At 41.4% G+C, this 19,867-nt stretch overlaps 1 protein-coding gene across 4 annotated transcripts; it reads left to right on the plus strand.

The window, feature by feature from the left end:
- Window positions 1-528: 528 nt before the first annotated feature.
- snx3 (sorting nexin 3) lies at window positions 529-18,999 on the plus strand. Of its 4 annotated transcripts, none has more exons than XM_071526898.1 (4): window positions 529-705; window positions 8,015-8,110; window positions 14,766-14,890; window positions 18,184-18,999. In XM_071526898.1, the coding sequence occupies exons 1-4, from the start codon at window positions 544-546 to the stop codon at window positions 18,287-18,289; spliced, it is 489 nt and encodes a 162-aa protein (XP_071382999.1). In that variant the 5' UTR covers window positions 529-543; the 3' UTR covers window positions 18,290-18,999. The 4 variants fall into 4 exon arrangements, with proteins under 4 accessions (XP_071382999.1, XP_071383000.1, XP_071383002.1 ...); XM_071526899.1 differs by having other exon boundaries at window positions 8,042-8,110; XM_071526900.1 differs by having other exon boundaries at window positions 544-639.
- Window positions 19,000-19,867: the final 868 nt, after the last annotated feature.

A 19,867-nucleotide genomic window follows, 5' to 3' on the forward strand; every position in this document is an offset into this window, starting at 1 on the left:
AACACACTGGAGTCTGATTGGTCCAGATTTTCAACGATGCGAACTTGAGCCAATCGCAAACAAATGCGCTGGTTGTAAACAAAAACATGCAGCAGGTTGCTAAGCAGCGTCAGCTGAACCTCAGCTGATCGGAAGTGCAGCGCGCTGGCGTGTCAGCGGCTGTCCTGGCTGCAGCTGCGTCAGGCTAGCCGCGGAGCTACAGAACAATACCGGAAATACGTCCAGTTTACCTTCAGAATAAAATCGTTAAACGAAGCTATTATTGGGGTGTTCAGAACAACAAAATCACACCAAAATAGCTGTCCACCAATCATATTTTCCTAATAGTAATGTTAACCTCTCAAATATATATTTAATAGATACTTAAATACATTTCCACATTCGCACTTTGTATTAGGCCTACTCAGATAACTTTGCAACCAACTAATGGCTGCAACGCATTTGCCAATAAGGGTTTTATTTTGAAAGTTATGACCGGAATTTTCGTATTTTTATTCTGGCAAACTTGACACTAGTCCTGGCTACTAGGACGACGGGGGAGAAATGGCTGATACCATAGCTGATACGAGGAGGCTATTCACTAAGCCTCAAAACCTACATGATGCCTATGGACCCCCAAGTAATTTTCTAGAGATTGATGTGAGCAACCCCGAGACAGTCGGGGTCGGCAGGGCCAGATTTACCACGTATGAAATCAGACTGAAGGTGAGCGTACAGTAAAGAGTGCTAACGTTAGCTTGATAAGTAATTATCATGGATAGGAATCTGCTAGCTTGCAAGCTATCTAACATAACGTTAGCTAACGTATTTCCAGTTTCCACACGCTTTCTTTGGACACAGAAAGAAATGACTTTCCGAAATTAATCATCATCGAGCGGATATTTAAATGGTTGCCTTTAACTCCAGGGCCAAAGGTTGGTCAGCTAACAGTAACTTGCTTGTCGGGAAACGATTTAGCTAACGCTAGCTTGCAGGCTAGTTAGCATCAGTCAGAACTAACAGTGGTTATCTAACATTAAGCTAACGAGAAGTGACAGGTGTTACTTAAACCTAAAGTTATATTACAATATAGTAAACGTTCTTGGATATTGTTAATGACTTTACTGTCAATGTGGATAGCTGCTTATGTGTCACAAGCTAGCATGTTGTTGTAGCTCTGCTACAACAGGAATTTGTTTACATTAGCGATAGCGGTTCTGTCATCGTCCGAAGAGAGTGCAACTGTTTTACCTACTGCTCTAAGAAGAGCAAGAACTATAAATGAGTGTGGTTAGTATAACATTAGCAGTCCGCTATCATCCTGCAAGTGTTGATGATAAAGTAACTTCGTTTAACAAAAGTTACTCCTCCTGAACCGTTACAGCTGGAGTCCAGCCACACCCCAGTTGCTGACTGCAAAGGATAGATAATAGTATTTGTCACATTTAATAACGCTCTGACCTGAACAGAGGCGTATGACGAAATACTCAGCCCTCTCCCTCCGTACAATCAACAACTAATCTGACTTCAGTGGGGATGTGGGTGCTTTTGGGAATACATGTGTAACATATGTTTTCCTGACTTGATTGATTATTCATTGTATGAAAATCAGCAAAATATATTCAAAATGGCATGCTGCAATGACGGCCGCAAATGGAAACAAAACCGCTAGTCAGCTTCTCTGGAACTGTAGACAGGATGTAAGATGCTCCCAGATCCTCCCAGCCTAGCCCACCCCCACACCATATTTCCTTCCGCCGGGTGTACCGATGAAGAACATGTAGGGAGAACAAATGCTTTTCTTTTCAAAAAGCGTCTGTAATCCATTGACAGATATTAAGAAACAAATTGATAAAGGGTCTAAATGCTTGGTTAAAATGACATGATAGATTATGGACTTATGTTTGCTAATGATTTGTCATTATTCAGTAATCACTTCAGTGAGAGGAGTAATGGTTAAACAATTCACACAGGGATCTGGTTATTGCAACACACTGCTCCTCTCTCTTGTGTAACGTTAATCTTGTCTGTTACAGTTTAACAACCCATGGCCAAATTGGCAAAAAAATCATGTAGGCCACTTTTTGAGAGTGCTATTTACTCCACTGTGTGTTAGAGCAAGATACTGAAGTAGCCATTGTTTAAATGTTTAATTATGTAATTTTCAACTAAATATTATTATTCAGAATTAATTCTCTGTTGTAGCATGATCAAGTATAAAAGTCTTTACCTAATATGTAGGTTATATAGTTTGCAGTGAAGGACACCAGTTAGAAGACACAAACTTAATGTAAAGTCCATATTATTTCTCTGTTAAAAACAGCAACATTTTCAAGATTTGACAAAAAGGTCCTTATTCAGGACATTCGGCAGTTTTAAATTTTTCATCAGGTCTGTCATCTCAAACATTTTGTTTGGATTGAGTTATTCTCGGGCTGTATTGTATGCATTTTTAATGTGCAAGCTCTACTGAGTCTGAAATTGTTAGGCAGTCAGCAAGCTCCATCTGATTGCCTCATCTCTTACTTAGTTGTCATTTGTGTCGGCTGACACCCCTGTAGTTAGTGGCCTGGTCTATTTCTATTGGTTAGCACTCCTAAAGTATTTATAGTTTCCCTTTACCTTAAAGAAACCAGAGAGGGAAGAGAAGCCGTCTCCAGGCATTAGTGTTGAATATAAGGCTACTGTACTTGATTAGCGTGTAATAATTAGCATATGCGTGTAATCAGCATTATTGTGCGCCTCATAGCCCTCTGTGACCCTGCTTTGCATAAGAGCACAGAAGAAGCGGCGCATCCCTCACTTCTCAACAAATGTGTTGTCAACTTTGCTTTGCTTCTCTCCTCCTCCTTTCTTCTCCTTTCTTTAGAAGCGTTTTACTCCAACTCTGGCATGTTGAGCGTGATGGGCATGATACCTAGGCCTGGAATGCCTAGTGTACGCTTTGCTTGTGTTTTAGTTCCATATTGCTCATGAATAGAATTGGTTTGATTTTTTTTTCTTTAATTATGCCATGCGATTTCTGTTTAACTTGCCCATTCCCTTGTCCCCTGTTCTCACTGCTATCCCACTATCCACCCCAAATCGAGAGAGCCCTTATGGCCGCACTGAGAGAGTCTGCCTAATCCCCTCATTGAGAGGAGAGAAGAATGAATCGGGCCAGGGGGTGGGGGAGCTGGAGCGTTTGCTCCCCATCCTTGTCCCCCCCACCCATGGGAGGGCAGAAAGCCACCCCCTCACCAGCCTTCATCCTCTTGCCCACTTATCCCCTTTCTCTCCCAGCTGTGTGCAGTCAGTTGCCTAGTTCATAGAATGGTTACCTCAGTCTCTGTGATGACTATATAGGCTAAGTGGATGGTTTGCTGTATAGTGTAAGCACCAGAACAATGACTTATTCTTCCTTTTGAAATCATATAATATGTCCCGCCTCTGTCTGTTTTAAGATCAGTGTTGGTTTTTGCCTTCAGATTGTGATTGCTTTGGTCCTGACTGAATGTTCACTAAGTTATTGGTAAAGTAGAATTATAGAAGGATTAGATTGTCATGTGAGAAACTTCATTGTCTTCACCAGTCTTTCTGTGGTCATATGACAAATTTCACAGGCTGAAGCCAACTGTTTACACTGCCTGTTATACTGGTTTCATGGTCACTTGTTCACAGTCAAGCCTACATTTGGCAATTAAAATCAATAGGACTTCGTTTTTGAAAAAGGTAGATGCTAAGATCATATTTCTCATTTTCAATTGGCATGCCTGCGCAGACTTTTACAGTTGACGGTCTAGTTAAAAACAATGGGTTTCTGTCTCATGTAAATCCCTTAGTTTTAAGTCTAGTTTCTGAAATGGCTTATAGACCACGAGAGGCAGGTGGCATTGGTAGCTGATTTTTTTTTGTTCTTTTTGATTTTTCTTTTTGCCTCCGCTGATGTTTTTCATGTTCCTAATGGACAGGAGTTGCTCTGCGGAGTCCTATAATGTCACTTTAATGGTTTTTTGGTTGATGTTGGTTTGAGAGGACCCCAGCCCCGCCTCCCCCCACCCCACCCCCATCTCTCTTGCCAAGCAGCATACTGTATTTGTGTGGACCTCAACAAACAATGGAGGGGGAAAAGAAGCATTATCAGAATTTCTTGTCTTTGGTTGGTTCCCATCTCATCCAGAGAGCGCACTCAGGAGAGCGAACTTTGGGATCTCACTTTGTTTATGGATAGGAGCACATAAAAGGCCTCTTATAGCTCTCTCTGTCTCTCTCTCTCACACTCTTCTACCCCTCCTCTCTACTCCCATAGCTTCTCTCTCTCTCTTTCTTTTTCTCTCTTCCATTTGGGGGGAAAAAAACCTTTTGGTCATTAATAAAATGGAGAGGGGTGGGGGGGTGGGGGCTGGCGGGGGGGGCTTGTCAGGCACAGTCAAGTGTAATCCAAAGTCTACAGCATCCTCTTCGACAACTATTTTAATGGAAATAGGGAACATATTGTATCAAGGCTACCATATCCTACTTGAAATGACAGTATCAAAAGTGGGAGTTGATACTATGGCAACAAAGCAGCTTTTTGCCAGCTAGGCGAGTCGGAGAGAGGGAAGGCTGTCGGGCTGCAGGGGCCAGCGAGCGAGCGAGCGAGTGAGTGAGAGAGAGAGTACATGGAGAGAGGAGAGCGAAAGACCCATAGCCTCAAAGCTTTTGTTCCCTATCTTTTTTTCCCCTTTCTGGAATATGATGCAATGAGATGGTATTGTGTTGCCATTTTTAATACTATTATTCTGAAAGGGGGGGAATATGGGAGGGGTAAGAAGGGGGCATGGGGGGGTTAAGGATGCACACTCTCAAACTTGACTTAATCCATCCTGCTAAAAGCTAATGCATTGGCGGCCTTGAACCATTCTCTCAGGAGACGAGTGATCTTTCTCCCCCCCCCCCCTCTTTCTCTGTCTCGTTTGCTGTTTTGAAGGGTTCTGCCTCCTTTCAACCCATTTTCAATGAGCCCAAGGTATTGTGTCCTACACATTATGAATCACATGCTGTTCCTATGGAGGGTGGATTGTGCCGTGTACATACATAACTGAAAGTGAAGCTAGGAGGTCTAGATTGGAGATTGGATATGTGGCTTTATATAAGGTACTTTTTCCATAGCATTCTCTCTTTTGCACCTGTTATCCATTTATTTATTAATTCTTCTGTTACTTACTATTACTTACTTACTAATTACTATTACTATTCTATTTGTTGTATATTTGGATTCCTATAACTATGGAGATACATAATGCTTAACTCCATCTTCTTATTTACACATTATTTACACTTATTTACTTTTTCCCTTGCTCAGTTGAATTTCTCTCACCTCTCCTACCTTTCTCGTCTTTCAGAAAGTGAGAGAGACAAAGTGTACCTTTGGATTATTAAGGAAATGCTAAGACTGGGTGTGGGCTGGTCCTGTGTCCCAATCACTACCAGGGCCAGTAACTTGAGACACCCTGGCCCTAACCTCTAACCAGCCGTGAAGAGAACAGAGACCAGGGAAACCTGATCTTTGACTTGTAGAGCTCCCATGCACCGCCTCTTTGTGTGTGTGTGTGTGTGTGTGTGTGTGAGAGAGAGAGTGAAGAGTGAGACCTCTCACTTTTCAATTTTGTTGTTTCGTTCCTCCCCTCGTCCTGTAATGCCAGTCTCTTAATCACAGGGTTTGAGTGGGAGAGAGGATTGAAAGGCCAGGTGACTTTCTTTCCTTATTCTCTCACTGCTGGCTTCTTTGTCTAGAGATGAGTGGTCCGGGCCGGACTATATGTGTACAAGCAAGCTTGAATGCTGTAGGCTATTATATTTACATTGTTAACTGTGTGACTGGTCAAATGTGTATATTTAACACCTGTGCGTGTGTGCGTGTCTCTGTTGGTGCGTGCGTGCGCGTGGTTAAATGTTTTCTGTGTGTACATGATGGGATTAGAGTCACGGCGGTGGCAGATTACCTGTAACCGTGATCTGTTGTCGTGGGGATTAACTTTGCAGCGCTCCATGCTGTGAGGTAACACGACGCAGCGGGGACGGCCCACGGTGAGAGCAGAGAGAGGAGTTAATGCTAGAGCACTGGGGCGATAAAGCTAAGATAATCCACTTCTCCTGTGACCTGAGAAGGAGGAGGAGGAGGGGGGGGGGGGGGGGGGCTCATTGACAACTTCACCTGGAGAGAACTTGAAACAAGAGGGAAGGGAAAGAAGGGGGAGATGATAAAAGTTAATATGGAAGAGATTGGTGTTGGTGAGGCAGATAGAAAAGCAGTGGGAAAGAGGGAGTGGCAGTGCCTCAGTACTGGAGTGATTAGTGTTAGGATCAGTCCACTGCTTAAAGAAAAGATTTGAATGGGGAAGCATTGATGGCCGTTGTGTGACCCATTGCTAAACAAAGCCTAAATCATTTTCAGCAAGTCAAATAAAAATATACCCCAAAAATATGACATAAATCCCCCCCCAAAAAATCAAAGTCACATTGGTGGTGGGCAGCTCTCATTATAATTATGAAATCCACCCCAAGTTTGTGTGTATGTGTGTGTGTGTGTGTGGGGGGGGGGGGGGTCGTCCATAATTCTAAAAGACTGAGGAGAGGACAGAGCAAAGAGGGAAAAAAAGTGAGTCCTGTGTCCATATTGAAAAACCTCTAGAGGAGTCTCAAGGGCAGAAAATCTGACTTATTATTGCAGAGCGGGGAAATAAAGAGGAAAAAGAATGAAAGAGAGACAGACCATGAGAGCAAAAAGACCACTTCTGCTCTCCCTCCTCCTCAATTAGTCCTCCACAGCCCAGATGAAGCTCCCAACCTCTCCAGTTTTTCTCCTGTTCTTTTATGACCACATATCCCCCCCCCCTTCTTTTGTACAGCCATTTACTCAGCCTGCTAGTTAACTCTCCATCTCCTTTACCGCACACAGTCACAGTCGTCTGCTCATCGATCAGTCTGCTGCTCACACTGTATGCACGCTACACCCAATCGCACAATCGCTCTTGTGGTTCCTTCTTCCATGAATTCTGACCTTCTGTGAATGTGGCCTGACAATGAAATATTCATTCTCTCCCTCCTTGTTTGTATATTGTCATGGGATGGCCATGTGCCGTCAGGACTAGTGAAGAGGTTTGGCATTGTGCTCTGATGTGCTGTTTGCGTCAGTGTTCTCCGTCAATGTCGAAACATCTCCCCCTTTTAATATGAAATTCACTCTCAAGTACTTGTAAACAGCAACTTGGAATTACACACACATTTGTGTATTGGCATACACACACACACACACACACACACACTCACAGGCACAAAACAGTCTAAGTGTAGTAGACCTTGGTGAGAAAAACATAAGTGAACCTTTTTCACCCGGAGGCCCATTTCAATTTTTCTATTCGGTTTGGTTCAATTTGTATGGGTCTTTGTTTTGTTTTTTTTTCTTTTTTGTATAAAGTCAGAGTGGGTAACACAAGGCTAGGCCCAAAACCACTACAAAAAGACATTTCACTCGGCCTTTTGCCTGAAGTTGGCACAGTCACTCCCTACCTCTTTCCATTGCCGATGATTTTCTGGCATATAAAATGGACATTATGCATCACCAGAACATTACATTGATGGGTGACATTGGTGACAAGAAAAACTCTGTACTATACAATAAACTTTGTTCTTTATAATGTAACTGCAGATCTATTTAAAATTATAATTTGGAGTTTGAGTATTAAAATCCTCATATTCTCAATGCAGACAAACTTGATGTTACTGGCTGAGAAAGCACTGGCTAAACATGGTTTAGCAGAATCTTATTGAACTCCACTTTCTAAGCAATTGTGCTATTCCCACACTTAGTTTCCATGTACAATTCATATTGTTTCACCCAGAGATGGAACAATAGTTTTTTTATTTTCCTGAAATTGGAGGGAAACTAATTTATTTCTCGACAGATGATTCTTCTGCTTGTGTAACAACTGTAACAACAAACACTTTTTCCTTCGCTTTGGATGCCATTATTTGACACTTGTTAACAGTTTGTCATCTGTGTGTGTGTCTGCAGACCAACCTACCCATCTTCAAGCTGAAGGAGTCTCGTGTGCGGAGGCGGTACAGTGACTTTGAGTGGCTCAGAGCGGAGCTGGAAAGAGAGAGCAAGGTGAGCCATTGAGTCGAACTTAACGCAGCGTCTCTTGAATGATTGGTTCATTAAATTAGCATAGGACCAGATCTGCAATGTGTGGTTTTGGAAAAAAACCTTTGTGTCTTTTGAAAGGTGTCGACACAATAGATCCTTTGAGCTTTTGTGGTTTAATCAGGAAGATTTCAACTATCTTTTTTGTGTTCTTTGTCCTGCTTTTAATATACACTGGTCAAGTTTATGAAAGTCCATACACTACCGTGTTGGTAATCTTATAAAAGGGATATAAAAAACTGTTAGGCCATGTCAAATTTTTCTTCCAACAGCCCTCTCAAATGTTGTAATTTTGGGGCTTTTGGATTATATGTGGATCTATTTTTTTTTTTAATGCCTATGGCGAAAATGAATGGCATGTTTTTTTAATCTTGTTTACCAATTGTTCTGTTGTTAAAATGGGTGAAATAATGTAAGTAGAAATGACCTGAAGGAGTTGTTAAATTGCAAACAACCATTGTGCGGATCCTGCGTTATCCTCGCTTCACAAAGTATGGTTCGCGATTTTTTTAAAGGTCCCATATTCTACACTTTCCAGTGTTTTATTTTATGTCTTGAGGTCCATTCTGCTTGTGTGGTGCCATGTACCAAAAACACTCTTAATCCATTTTTACACATTTATTTTCCAGCATCTCTCTGAGCCTTACCAAGAACAGGCTGTTTCTGTCACTGTGTCTTTAAGGTTCATTTATATTAACGACCCTCTGTTCTGATTGGCTAACCGTAAAACATGAGACACCACGCCGGCAACTACAGGTAGAGAAAACTCAACGGTAAATAAACAATGGCAACCACTTTGAAAAAAACACGTTGTTAGCTTATTATTTCTTAATAAAAAATAGTCAATATTAGCAGTGGATGTAGTTAAAGGCAATCACACTCCTATTCATTTTCATGTTAGGCTGAAAGGGGGCGGGTTCCAGAATCCCCAAAAAATTATGTCATGGTTGAGAGGACAGTTGGTACAGGTTGAGATTTTGTTTTGTCACATTTAGGGGATTTTTATTTTTTATAGTCTTGATTGTAAGCACTTCACTGATGTTTCATTGAATTAGGTCCACGACACCTCAAGAAGACTAAACAGTGTATTCTAGCGTCCCAGAAACACCTCCCTCCACAACACTGCTGTCACTGTCACCTGCACCTTTGTTACCAACAACACTACTGTACAATACACACTGTCATCAATATGCCTTTCTATTCAGAACATTAAGTTACACACTACATCTGTACCCTACAAAGTCATACACTATAAAAGTTGTATCCTACAATTGCCCAAGCAGAGAGCAGATACCCGTCCAACTCAGCAGTCTGTATATCTACATTGTATCTAATTAGGCTAAGCTAAGTCTGACTGGTCCTGCTGGTTTGACTGGCAGCTTCATCTGGATGCCAAATCTCACTCAGCTGTCAAGCCATTATTGTTTATCTAAGTCACATGATTACACAGAGGCCCCATTTGTGCTGGCTTTATGTAAAACTACTACCAAACTAATATGCAAACAAATTCTAACAAAAGCCTACGCTAATGTACAAGAATGCTACAAGGCTAATGCTAACACAAGGCTACCCCAGTATTTCTAAACATTTTAGGCCCTGTTTATGTGGACTCTAGTCGTCTAATATGTACTACCAAACAAGTGTGCAAGCAAATTCTAATTCGCTAATGTTCAAGCATGATACCAAGAAGTCTCTGCACTGCACTCATATTAACTTTCTGAGTGTTGAGCAGCGTTACAATTGTCCGATTGAAAAGTATCAAGTTACTCTTTACCGTAACTTACAACACATACGAGTTCGGAGAAATTGTGGAATTTTATATTTTTTTACGAACGTTTTCAGAACAGGAGACGGACTGTCTCCTGTTCTGACTGACTGTTGAGTACAGAGCTGCTGCATCGCAGAGCTGCTGCATCGCCAAATGACAGACATGACGTGATGCGCACATTAGACACATTACAGAGCAATTTAGATCAATTTCTATACATTGATTAACTTTTTATGTTATGCCGGCCATGCCGATATTGTGGCACTGTCACAGTTTATGTATTGGAAACAATGGCACGACAGTCTACTGGTTTATTTAAGAATAAGAGTGTATCTACGTGGTCAGTCCATCCGCTGAAACACACGCTCCGGGGGGACAGCTGTCCCGGGTTGGGAAGCACAAATAGTGTCGCACCAACTTTGCCAGCCGGAGGAATGCATTCTCTTTCATTGTGCTTGTGGAGGTGCTGTATTTCAACTTTGTATTACAATGTTTACAATGAACACTGTTGTCTTTTGGGGTGTAATGCTTCCGCCCCCGCTTGCTTGGCTTTCTTCTTCCTCTGTATAGGCAGTGAAAGTGTTAAATTGCGCCCTTGTGGCGGTAAATCATTTCCGAAAAAAATGAGAAATAGCACATAACGTACATTATCGATTAATATATGCTTGATCGATCAAATTATTAACGATGATTAATCGATCGACGATTAATCATTAACATCCCTACCGTGAAAACTGGGCACACCTCAGAAACCATAAATTTGCCTTAATTCACCAAAAAGTGCTAAAGCTGATTTGCTTACAAATCCTCTGCAACCTGCCTTCACAGGGCACAGTCTTGGTTTTCAGCCTCGCTGCTCCACCTCAGCTGCTAAATCAGAGAACCATTTTCCTCTCATCCTCTCATGATCTCTCTCTCGCTTCATGCACTTCATCTTCACATGGCACTGTGAGCTCAACAAAAAAACAATCCGCTGTGACTCTGACCGCAACACCAACTTTGGTCTTAAATTTGAGCTGACTATTTCCTTGGGGATTACAAGCTGTTTCCCTAAACCCACTGCCATTTACCAATCTCACCCCGCCCCTTGCTGTCTTGCAGCATGCCTGCCTAAAATGACTTCCCTGCTGATCTTTTCTCCCTCTCTGACAAACTTAATGTTAATACCCTCTTTCCTATCAGGCAATGAATTAATCTGTTTACTCTCAGTTGTTGCTGCTAGGCACCAAATCACTTTCTTATGTCTCCAGGTGTATGTTCCCTGAGACAAACTTGTTTTACAACCTGATAGTATATGCCTAAGCATAGATATGCCTGAACACAATGTACAGGCAGGATCCTCACCTAATTAGGACCTATAATGAATCTAATGTGCTTTGCCTCTATCCCCATAGTTCTCTCCAGCTGAATTTCTTCCTCTCTACACTCTCCCACTTCATCCACTCACCCTGCTTTGCCTGGGATACTGCCTTTGCACACTTTGCTGCCTCCTCCTGTCACCCTTGTTGCACCCTACAATATCCCTGTCTTAGTGCTGACAGTGCCTGTTGCACTGCCTCTCTTGGGTTCCATGTCCGCCCCGCTAACACTGGGGATGCTGCACTCCTGACTGTTGGATTCTGTCAGCATCATCTCCAATTTTACCTTTGAATATTTAAACTCCTCTGCTAGGCTAGATATAGGTACTTCCAGAATTCCTTCCCCATATAAAGCTACACTATTTGGACAGTGTGGAACTCCAAGTCATTTGCTGACGTATGAGCTGACCAGTCTCTTTAACTTCTCCACCTTTGATAATGGTATCATATACTGTGAAGGGCCACATTAGCCGAGGCAATAGGCCAAACTGCAAACAACACGACTTTAGCTTGCCTGGTAACCTTGAGATCTCTATGTATTCAGTGCCTCCAACCAGCTGCTGCCTTATCTGCTGAACCTGCTCCCTGTCATTCACATTTGTTTCATACCACCTTTATTGGCTTTTGACAGGCTTCTCTAGAACTGTTGGTATAGCTTCCTTATCTATGTAAAACCGTTTGCCTGCTAGCTTCCCCTTAACAGTGGATACGCTCCTTGACTTACTTGGTTTAACTTTCATCCTATCCCAGTTTAGGTTACCATTCAATTTATTCAGCAACCTTTTTGTCCGAGGAGGTCTATTTGTTAGTAGTATCATCATGGGTGGGAAGAGCGTCCCTCCCTGCTGCCCCCCCCACCACCCACTTTGTTGCACTAATGATTACCTCTATAGTCCAAATCAGAATGTTTGTAAACAAACAGATTGGCTCTACTTCCGGGTGGATAACTCGCACCTGTCGGCAGCGGAAATCGTTTGTTTTAAGCAGCGGTAAATCCAAGTCAACTAAACAAAAAATTAGTGATTATGCCGAAATCAGGTTGTGTTTGGGGCTGTAATGCCAAATATAGTTTGGCACATAATGGATTATGTTTAGGCTTTTTCCGTTTTAAAGCAACTTAACTGAGTCGATGGATACAGATAATAGTTTACAGGCCGTCTGCATCTACAGAACTGGGGACAGGCTAGCAGCAACCACTCATGACTGGGTTTTGCAGCAGGCATTTTCTTACAGGTCAGTAATAAAAATGATAAACGTGCTGTTGGGTAGCATAACGTGCAAGCTTGCTAGAGTGACAGTAATACACTTTCTCGGTTTTGCGAGTCTCGTTTGGGTATAGCACAGCAGTAGCTCCATTGTGACTGGCACTACACTACCAGTCCCAAGGCATTCCATTAAAAACCGTTCAGGTAAAATCTTTCACTTCATATAGGTAAGGTTTACTGCTTTACAATCGAGTCTGAAAGTAAATAACGAACAGTCCACAGTTTCTACTATAAAGCAAAACACTAAAGAATGACTGGTTTGAGGTTGCTTTGTTAGATCAGCACTTGAATTTGAACTTCTGCTCGCTGAATCACACTAACATAGCCTACTTTGTGTCACTGGTTGTCACTGTTTGGCTATATAACATAATATAAAATAAAACAGAAAGTTATGGTTAATTTGTATAAGACAGTGGCCAAAACAGAACTTTTAAGCATTTTTAAGCATAAACATAGTAGTTTGTGGACACATGCTTAAATAGGCTATATACGTATTTAGGTTATGTTATACACTAACAAATATCAACAGCAACGACATCAGGAACGTCTCGATTTTTGGTGGACAGCCAGAACTACATAATGTCTGTGTATTTCTAATCACAAGAGCTTAAAAAGTGGTCTTACTTTGGTTAAATAACACGAAAAATACTGTAGTGCCGATGCAGCACCACCGACGTTATCCACCCGGAAGTAAGTTCATTGTTGTTGTGACGTCACGCTGATATGGCCTATTGCCATGGTGAAAGCTAAGAGGGAAACCGTGCACCCTGCCATAATTCCTGTCTCAAGATTCTGCCACACTGTAGTAAACTCTGTTGCTCTGAGATGCATCAGAATATTTGAAAATATGCTCTACCTACATTCTAGATTCTACTTGGAAGAAATGAAAGCCTCCCACAATAGATTATTTGGTACAGAGCCAAATGCATTAGCAAGGTCCAAAATTCCACGTGCATATCTCTCTTCTCTTGCTTAATGCTTGCTGAATTTGGTGCCAAATCATGCTTGTGTACTCACCTGGAACACCTGGAAAAGCCTGCTATTCTGGCTTTTTGCACTGTTGTGTCAATTAACCTGTTCTTTTCCAAGTAATTTGACAGCCTCTGACCACTAAGAAAATTTTAAATTTTTTAAGTAGTCAAATAGGTCGAAACGCATTTATATCTGTAGAGTTTTTCTCATGAGGCTATCTTACTCTAGGTTTTAGCCCACTGATCTTCTCCTTCCTTGGCTGGGTGGCCTCATTGCTCTCACTCAGAATTTCAGTGCCATTGTCTGCCTCCTCAGTGACAGAGATATTGATATCCTGCAAGCTTTGGTTTGTTACCTGTCGCTGGACTTTACCCTACTGACTTGACTGACTTTTTAGGAAATACTGGTCAATACGGGGTTCCTGAGCACCCTCTCTTAGGCACCTCTTCGTCCCTTGGTGTATTCTGAGGTCCGTTACTGCTAATTATCTTTTCCCAGCCACAACAACACACCTGACGCTTCTTTCTCTCTACATCTGAACTGGCTTCCACTGTAGTGCTCTCCCTACTCGTAGTAAAGTCCGTTCCAGGGTCGATAGCCGTAGTGTCTGCCTATGAGTCTTCTTCTACCCCTGCTCCCGCAGACTCTCTGGGTATTCTTCTTCTGTTCTTTTTCATAGCTGATAAGGGTGTAACCATGAGCTAAGATAGCCCTGGGTACTGCTGCCAACCCATGGCAGCCGCACTGGGGCTTATATTCTCCTGTCAGCTGTCTTTCCAGGCTTTTACTTGTTTTTTCCCTAGTTACCAGTTGCTCTATTCACTAGCCAAGGGTAGTTGAAAGCATTTATCAATACACAGGATATGATGTTACTATCCCATGTGCCATAATCCAAGGTGGGCATTCATATAGAGGCCCAATTCAGAATTTAACAGAATGATATACTACCATGCAAATGAGTGTTCGAAAACATCTGGCTATACCATCTTAAATCAAAGCAGAATCCAAGCAGTAATGTTGTGCATGGTGATACATTACCTCTTCACTTTTGTTTCATCTCTACTTGAATTAGCTAGCTTACTCATTCTCTTGTGAAAATGTGACTTAAATACTTTTGTCAATTTTTGTCAGCTGTGCCAGAGAACTTTTTGATGCTACTGTAATTCTTTGGTCGCTGATAGAGGTTGATAATGCCATAAATAATTGAATGCCCCTTTAACTTCTGCTGTATGGTTGCTGTTGCTCTTCTTCCTCAGGTGGTCGTCCCCCCTCTCCCAGGCAAAGCTCTGATCCGGCAGCTTCCATTCCGAGGGGACGATGGGATATTTGATGACTCTTTCATCGAGGAGCGGAGGCAGGGTCTGGAGCAGTTCCTCAACAAGTAAGCCTGTCCACTTCTTATCATCTTGTCTCTCCTCCATTCCTCCTAACTAGCCTTAAGGTTAAAATAATTCAATCCGAGCATTTTTTATTTTTCTGTTTGTTTTTTAAGTCTAGTCACACTTGATTGCAGCTTCTGCCTTAGTGAGCTACTATTTTAACTCACAAGAACAATGAAACACTTTGTGCAGTAGGTAGAGTCTCAACTTTTTCACTTCTCTTCATATTGTTAACAAACTGAACCCAAAGAGAAGGGTGTCTTTCTCCCATTCTCCTCCTTAATTCTCTCTTATAATTACCTTGTAGAAGACAAGAACAACCAAAGAGGACACAAGTGCGCACCCCCACAACATAATTTTTCCCACATTTGTTTTATTGTTGATGTGTAATTTATGATAATTGCAGCACAAATTACAGCGCATGGTTCCTTGAGGGATGGTGTGTGCACCCCTGCTTATTTTTGATCCAGCATGTCCTCATTTTCTGCTGCGGAACAATAAAAGTTACAGTGGGATTGTAATTATTTGCTTTGATTGCGGACTTGGCCATTATCTTTGTTTCATGTGCAAATGCATCAATGTTTCCTGTTAGAATATTAAGTGTGCAAAGACAGTCGAGAAAATTAAAATCCATAAATAGTTTTTTTTTTTTTTTATAGCAGACGAGAATTTGTTAGTAATTAAGATTTTTTTTTTCTCCTTGCTTCCCATGAATGAAACACTGCTGTTGATCATATCATTGTTCAGACTTAATAGCGGCCAAGCTGGCAGGCAGTGTTGTTTAATCTGTGATTGAGAGCATTGTGAAGGGGAAATCTTTTAGAATGATAAACATGATTATCTCTGCGAAACAGGTGAGGAGGAGGAGGGAGAACTGTCAGTTTGCGATTAGTCAGACATAAAGCATTCTTCAGGTAAAGAAGTTGGGCTTGCATGCTCACTCCTCTTTCCACTGAAAAAGCATGGGGCCACAAGATCCTGCTGCTGCTGCACCTTGTCCTCATTGTCAAGATTGCCAAAGCTTTGAGTCAGGTTAGTCAGGTCCTGAAGGACTGAGGGGGTTTAAATGAAAATTTCCAGTGAAATGATTGCCATGTTATTTGGCTCCTATGGGCTGCTTCCCTGGTCTGAAATATTTCCCATTAAAATTTCAGCTGCATGCATGTGTACAATGTCATCAGGCCGATCTGTTCTGAGAAATTTACCATTTCAAAAATGAGATTTTTTTGGGGTCTCAGGTGCACTGGCTCATCTCGTTAAACTCCTCTGCGTCATCTGATGGGACGTTCTAAAAAGCTTGATGTCAAAGTAGCTTAATGGAGGGAAAAACAATCCCAAACATTTTAGCAGAGTTCCTGATCAGTTACAACTGGTAATGCAGGAGATATAAAGTGCAGATTTACTTTGACTCAATAAATCCTACCACCGGTGTAAAGGTACATGTGGGGGGAAACAACACACAAACCTGAAGCCCCAAGAAAAACGTAATCCACATAAACTCTTGTGTGTGCAATTAACTTATATTTCCTGACTGAACCCAATATGAACCGGTCTTACTCTGCTCAATCAATGCATGTCCCAGATAGTAGATATCTATTTCTGCAGTTATAATTTCACATGGTGGTGGAGCTGCACTTTAAAACGTTTGGAGAGAATCGTGGTCTTCGATCATTTAGTGTTTGCTCAGGCTCTTACAGAAGCGTCTTGTGTATCTTTTATTTTAGGTTAATGGGTCCTTCCCTTCCACAAATCCATTTTAATTGACAGTCGTTCCTTTACTACTACCATTACTAATACGACTATAACTACTACTACAAAGTAAATAGAGCTAGCGATGACAAGTCTATAAAGAAGTGTTTATTTTGTCAATTGAGTATGAAAAAGGTCCTTATTGGCGCAAACATGAACAAAAGGAGAAGCGAGATTTATAAATTCAGTCAAACATGTAATTTTGTAGACCAATGCACATAGACTCAAAAGTGTTAAAGGAATAGTTCACCCAAAAATGAAAATTCTGTCATCATCTACTCACCCTCATGCCAAATGAAACGCAGGTGAAATTTGTTAGTCCATAGAACACACAGGGAGGTTGCCAGCACAACTTCGTAGCAGTCTTCTCCAAAACAACTGAAGTCAATGGGGACCTGTTCTTTAGAGTTCCAAAACAAAAACAGCCAAACAATCACACTGTGAATAGAAAGACCTATACACCATTATTTTTTGCAAATCAATCAGCTGTAGTTAAGATTTGCACTAAATTATGGTGTAAATATACTGTAGGTCTTTTTGGAACTCTGAAGAACTGGTCCCCACTGACTTAAGTTGTTTTGGAGAAGTTGTGCTGGCAGCCTCCCTGTGTGTTATATGGACAAACTTCACCTGTGTTTCAACTGGCATGAGGGTGAGGAGATGATGACAGAATTTTCATTTTTGGGTGAACTATTCCTTTAAGGAAGGATTCATCGGAGGTCAAAAAAAAAAAATCACTAATTCTTTGAGTAAAATGCAGTGCATAAATAACGTTGCACCAATTGGTCAGATAGCCCAAGCACACCATATTTATCATCATCCAAAGTAGAAAACAAAATGAGGATGTTGTCACCGTGCTTCTGCTCCAGTATGTATTACATGACATGGCGCACTATGTAGAATGATGTAAAATCTACTATTGTATGCCTCACACTGTATGTGAGATCCCGCTGTCCCTGTACCATGTGTGTCAGTATGTTCTGTAATGGTTTTTAAGTTGTCGATATGTCCCTGCATCAGTCACCAAGACTTAGATTATCATGCGTGCAGTTTTTCTGTTATTTCTGGCTTAACAAGTGCTTTGATTAGATTGATTATGGTGTTATCTTTTGCAATGGCTGTTAAAAACAAACTTTTTTTTAACGTTGGAGGACGTTTGAGATGGTCATTGCATTGTGCAGGCTTTGAATAGCCCGTTTCTGGAGATTACATATATGGTTTTCAAAATTAGAAAATGGAGCAAGCGTAAGTCCTTTGTGAGATCTGCATGAAGAGGCCGAGATAAGGAAGTTGGAATCTTTCCTCTCCACTTTTTAAATGTTCACACTTAAACATTTAAATATCACTTTTCTGTCATCCATGCTAATACTTCCCAACTCCTTACCTTTTCAGTTCTATGCTCTCATCGTTCTCTCTTCTGTCTGTGTGCGCGCATCCGTCCATGTGTGCATACTGTTATGTGTGTTTGTTTGTGATGACACCGTGCGTTGTCTTTGACCAGTGCTATTCAGAGTGCAAACCTGCCTTTTGGTCTTGTGTGTTCCAGAGTGGCCGGTCACCCTCTAGCCCAGAACGAACGTTGCCTGCACATGTTTCTACAGGACGAATCTGTGGACAAGAGCTACACCCCGTCCAAAATCAGACAAGCCTGAGAGAGAGAGGATGGCTCTGCTCGGCTCGGCCCGGCTCCGCTCCGCTCTGCCCAGCTCAGCCCCACAACCCAAAGCTCTCTTAACTGCTATAGGTTTCTCTCGGACAACAAACATTTCAGTGATCTTCACCCCCCCCGCCCCTCCCCAAATCACTTACTGTCCCTTTTTGATTAGTGACCCTGACTGATGGCTGTTTTCACCTTGTAATTGGATCCGAGTAAGGATGTTCGACGCATTATAACTGTGGTTGAAAATAATTTATAATGATTTCTCTTTATGTCTGGAAATGCCACTAACATGGGTATGTTATGTATTTATCAGTGAGGTATGTCTTCAATATATTCATTTATATAGTAACATTGAAATAACGTTCCATGTATGCAAACCTCTTGTAAAAACCCACACTGTTTTCCATAGTATATCCAATTGGCATGTTGCTCACCATAACTAGGACCGTAACACACACATTTTTGATGGGCCTTGCCTTTCAAATCACACTTAGCCGGTCCTTTCTTCAAACTGAAGCATGTGTGTGTGTACACCAACCAGCACCTCCCCTGTTATCACGATGATTTTCTAGCGAGTAAGAAGAAATATATCCACAGAGGGAACTGCAGTATTTCTACTGGCTATATGCATTTTGAGATTTGTATACTGCTGTGCCATTTTTGTTTATTTTGAAAATTTTCCAATAAAACAGGTCAAATGCACTCATGCATGAGTACATTTGTTGTCATTTTGTTGATCTGCACAGTTGACGTACCTAGCGCTGCACACATAACTGATACACTGAAATTTTAAATGATTAAAACTGCTGACTGGAGTTAAGTGTAATAAATGCTTCCACTGGTGCTGTAGGCTACTGTGAGAAATTCCAGCTTATGGTACAAGTTATTTAGACAATAACAAGGCCTATACCACAATTTTCCTTAAAATGGTGAGATGATTTCCCCAGGGAATTACAAAGAAGGAGGTATGAGATGTGTTAAAGTTTTAGGCTACAAGCTATGGGCACTGAGTTTCCTGAAACTCTGCCCTGCTTTGATTTAGAGCAGAGTGTTTTTAAAGGGAACACTTGAATTTGTTGCCTATATTTTACACTGGAGATACAAGCTGGGATTTGAAATTAACAGCACTATTATCCACAATGATGTGTTGCACAAGCAAAGGCCTTTTTGCTGATTTCTCCACACATATCAATAAATAATTTGTATTCCTAGTTTGAGAACGTGCTTTGAAACTCCAGCCGGTAATTGTATATCTATAGGCTATGAAAACAATTGCATTCAGTGTCTTTTATTATCCTATAGTTACAACTGTCAAATAGTTATAACTCCAAATTTTCACAACAGAATAAAAACATCACAGGCCACAAACAGTTCCAAGTGCTGAATATTATTTTATCCAGTGTTAGTGTCTAACTTCACAAAGTCGACCTAAACATTTTTAATGCTGCGCCTCGCATAGGACACACCAACACAAATAGGACAGTAACCACTTAAACACAGACACCATCTTCAGATGAAGTTTTATACTTTAGTTAGAAGGCAATGCAAGCATATTTTTTTAAAGTCTCTT

The sequence above is a fragment of the Centroberyx affinis genome, unplaced genomic scaffold, assembly GCF_046629955.1.
Source record: "Centroberyx affinis isolate AG114_WGS23_722 - 3 ecotype Tasmania unplaced genomic scaffold, CSIRO-AGI_Caff_v1 ptg001477l_1, whole genome shotgun sequence".
NCBI lineage: Eukaryota > Metazoa > Chordata > Actinopteri > Beryciformes > Berycidae > Centroberyx > Centroberyx affinis.

Bases quoted from the DNA above. Each gene is read 5' to 3' on its own strand.
- snx3 (XM_071526898.1), top strand. From the start codon at position 544: ATGGCTGATACCATAGCTGATACGAGGAGGCTATTCACTAAGCCTCAA. The intron at 8,111-14,765 runs GTGAGCCATTGA...CTTCTTCCTCAG, and splicing joins AGCTGGAAAGAGAGAGCAAG to GTGGTCGTCCCCCCTCTCCC. The intron at 14,891-18,183 runs GTAAGCCTGTCC...TGTGTGTTCCAG, and splicing joins CTGGAGCAGTTCCTCAACAA to AGTGGCCGGTCACCCTCTAG.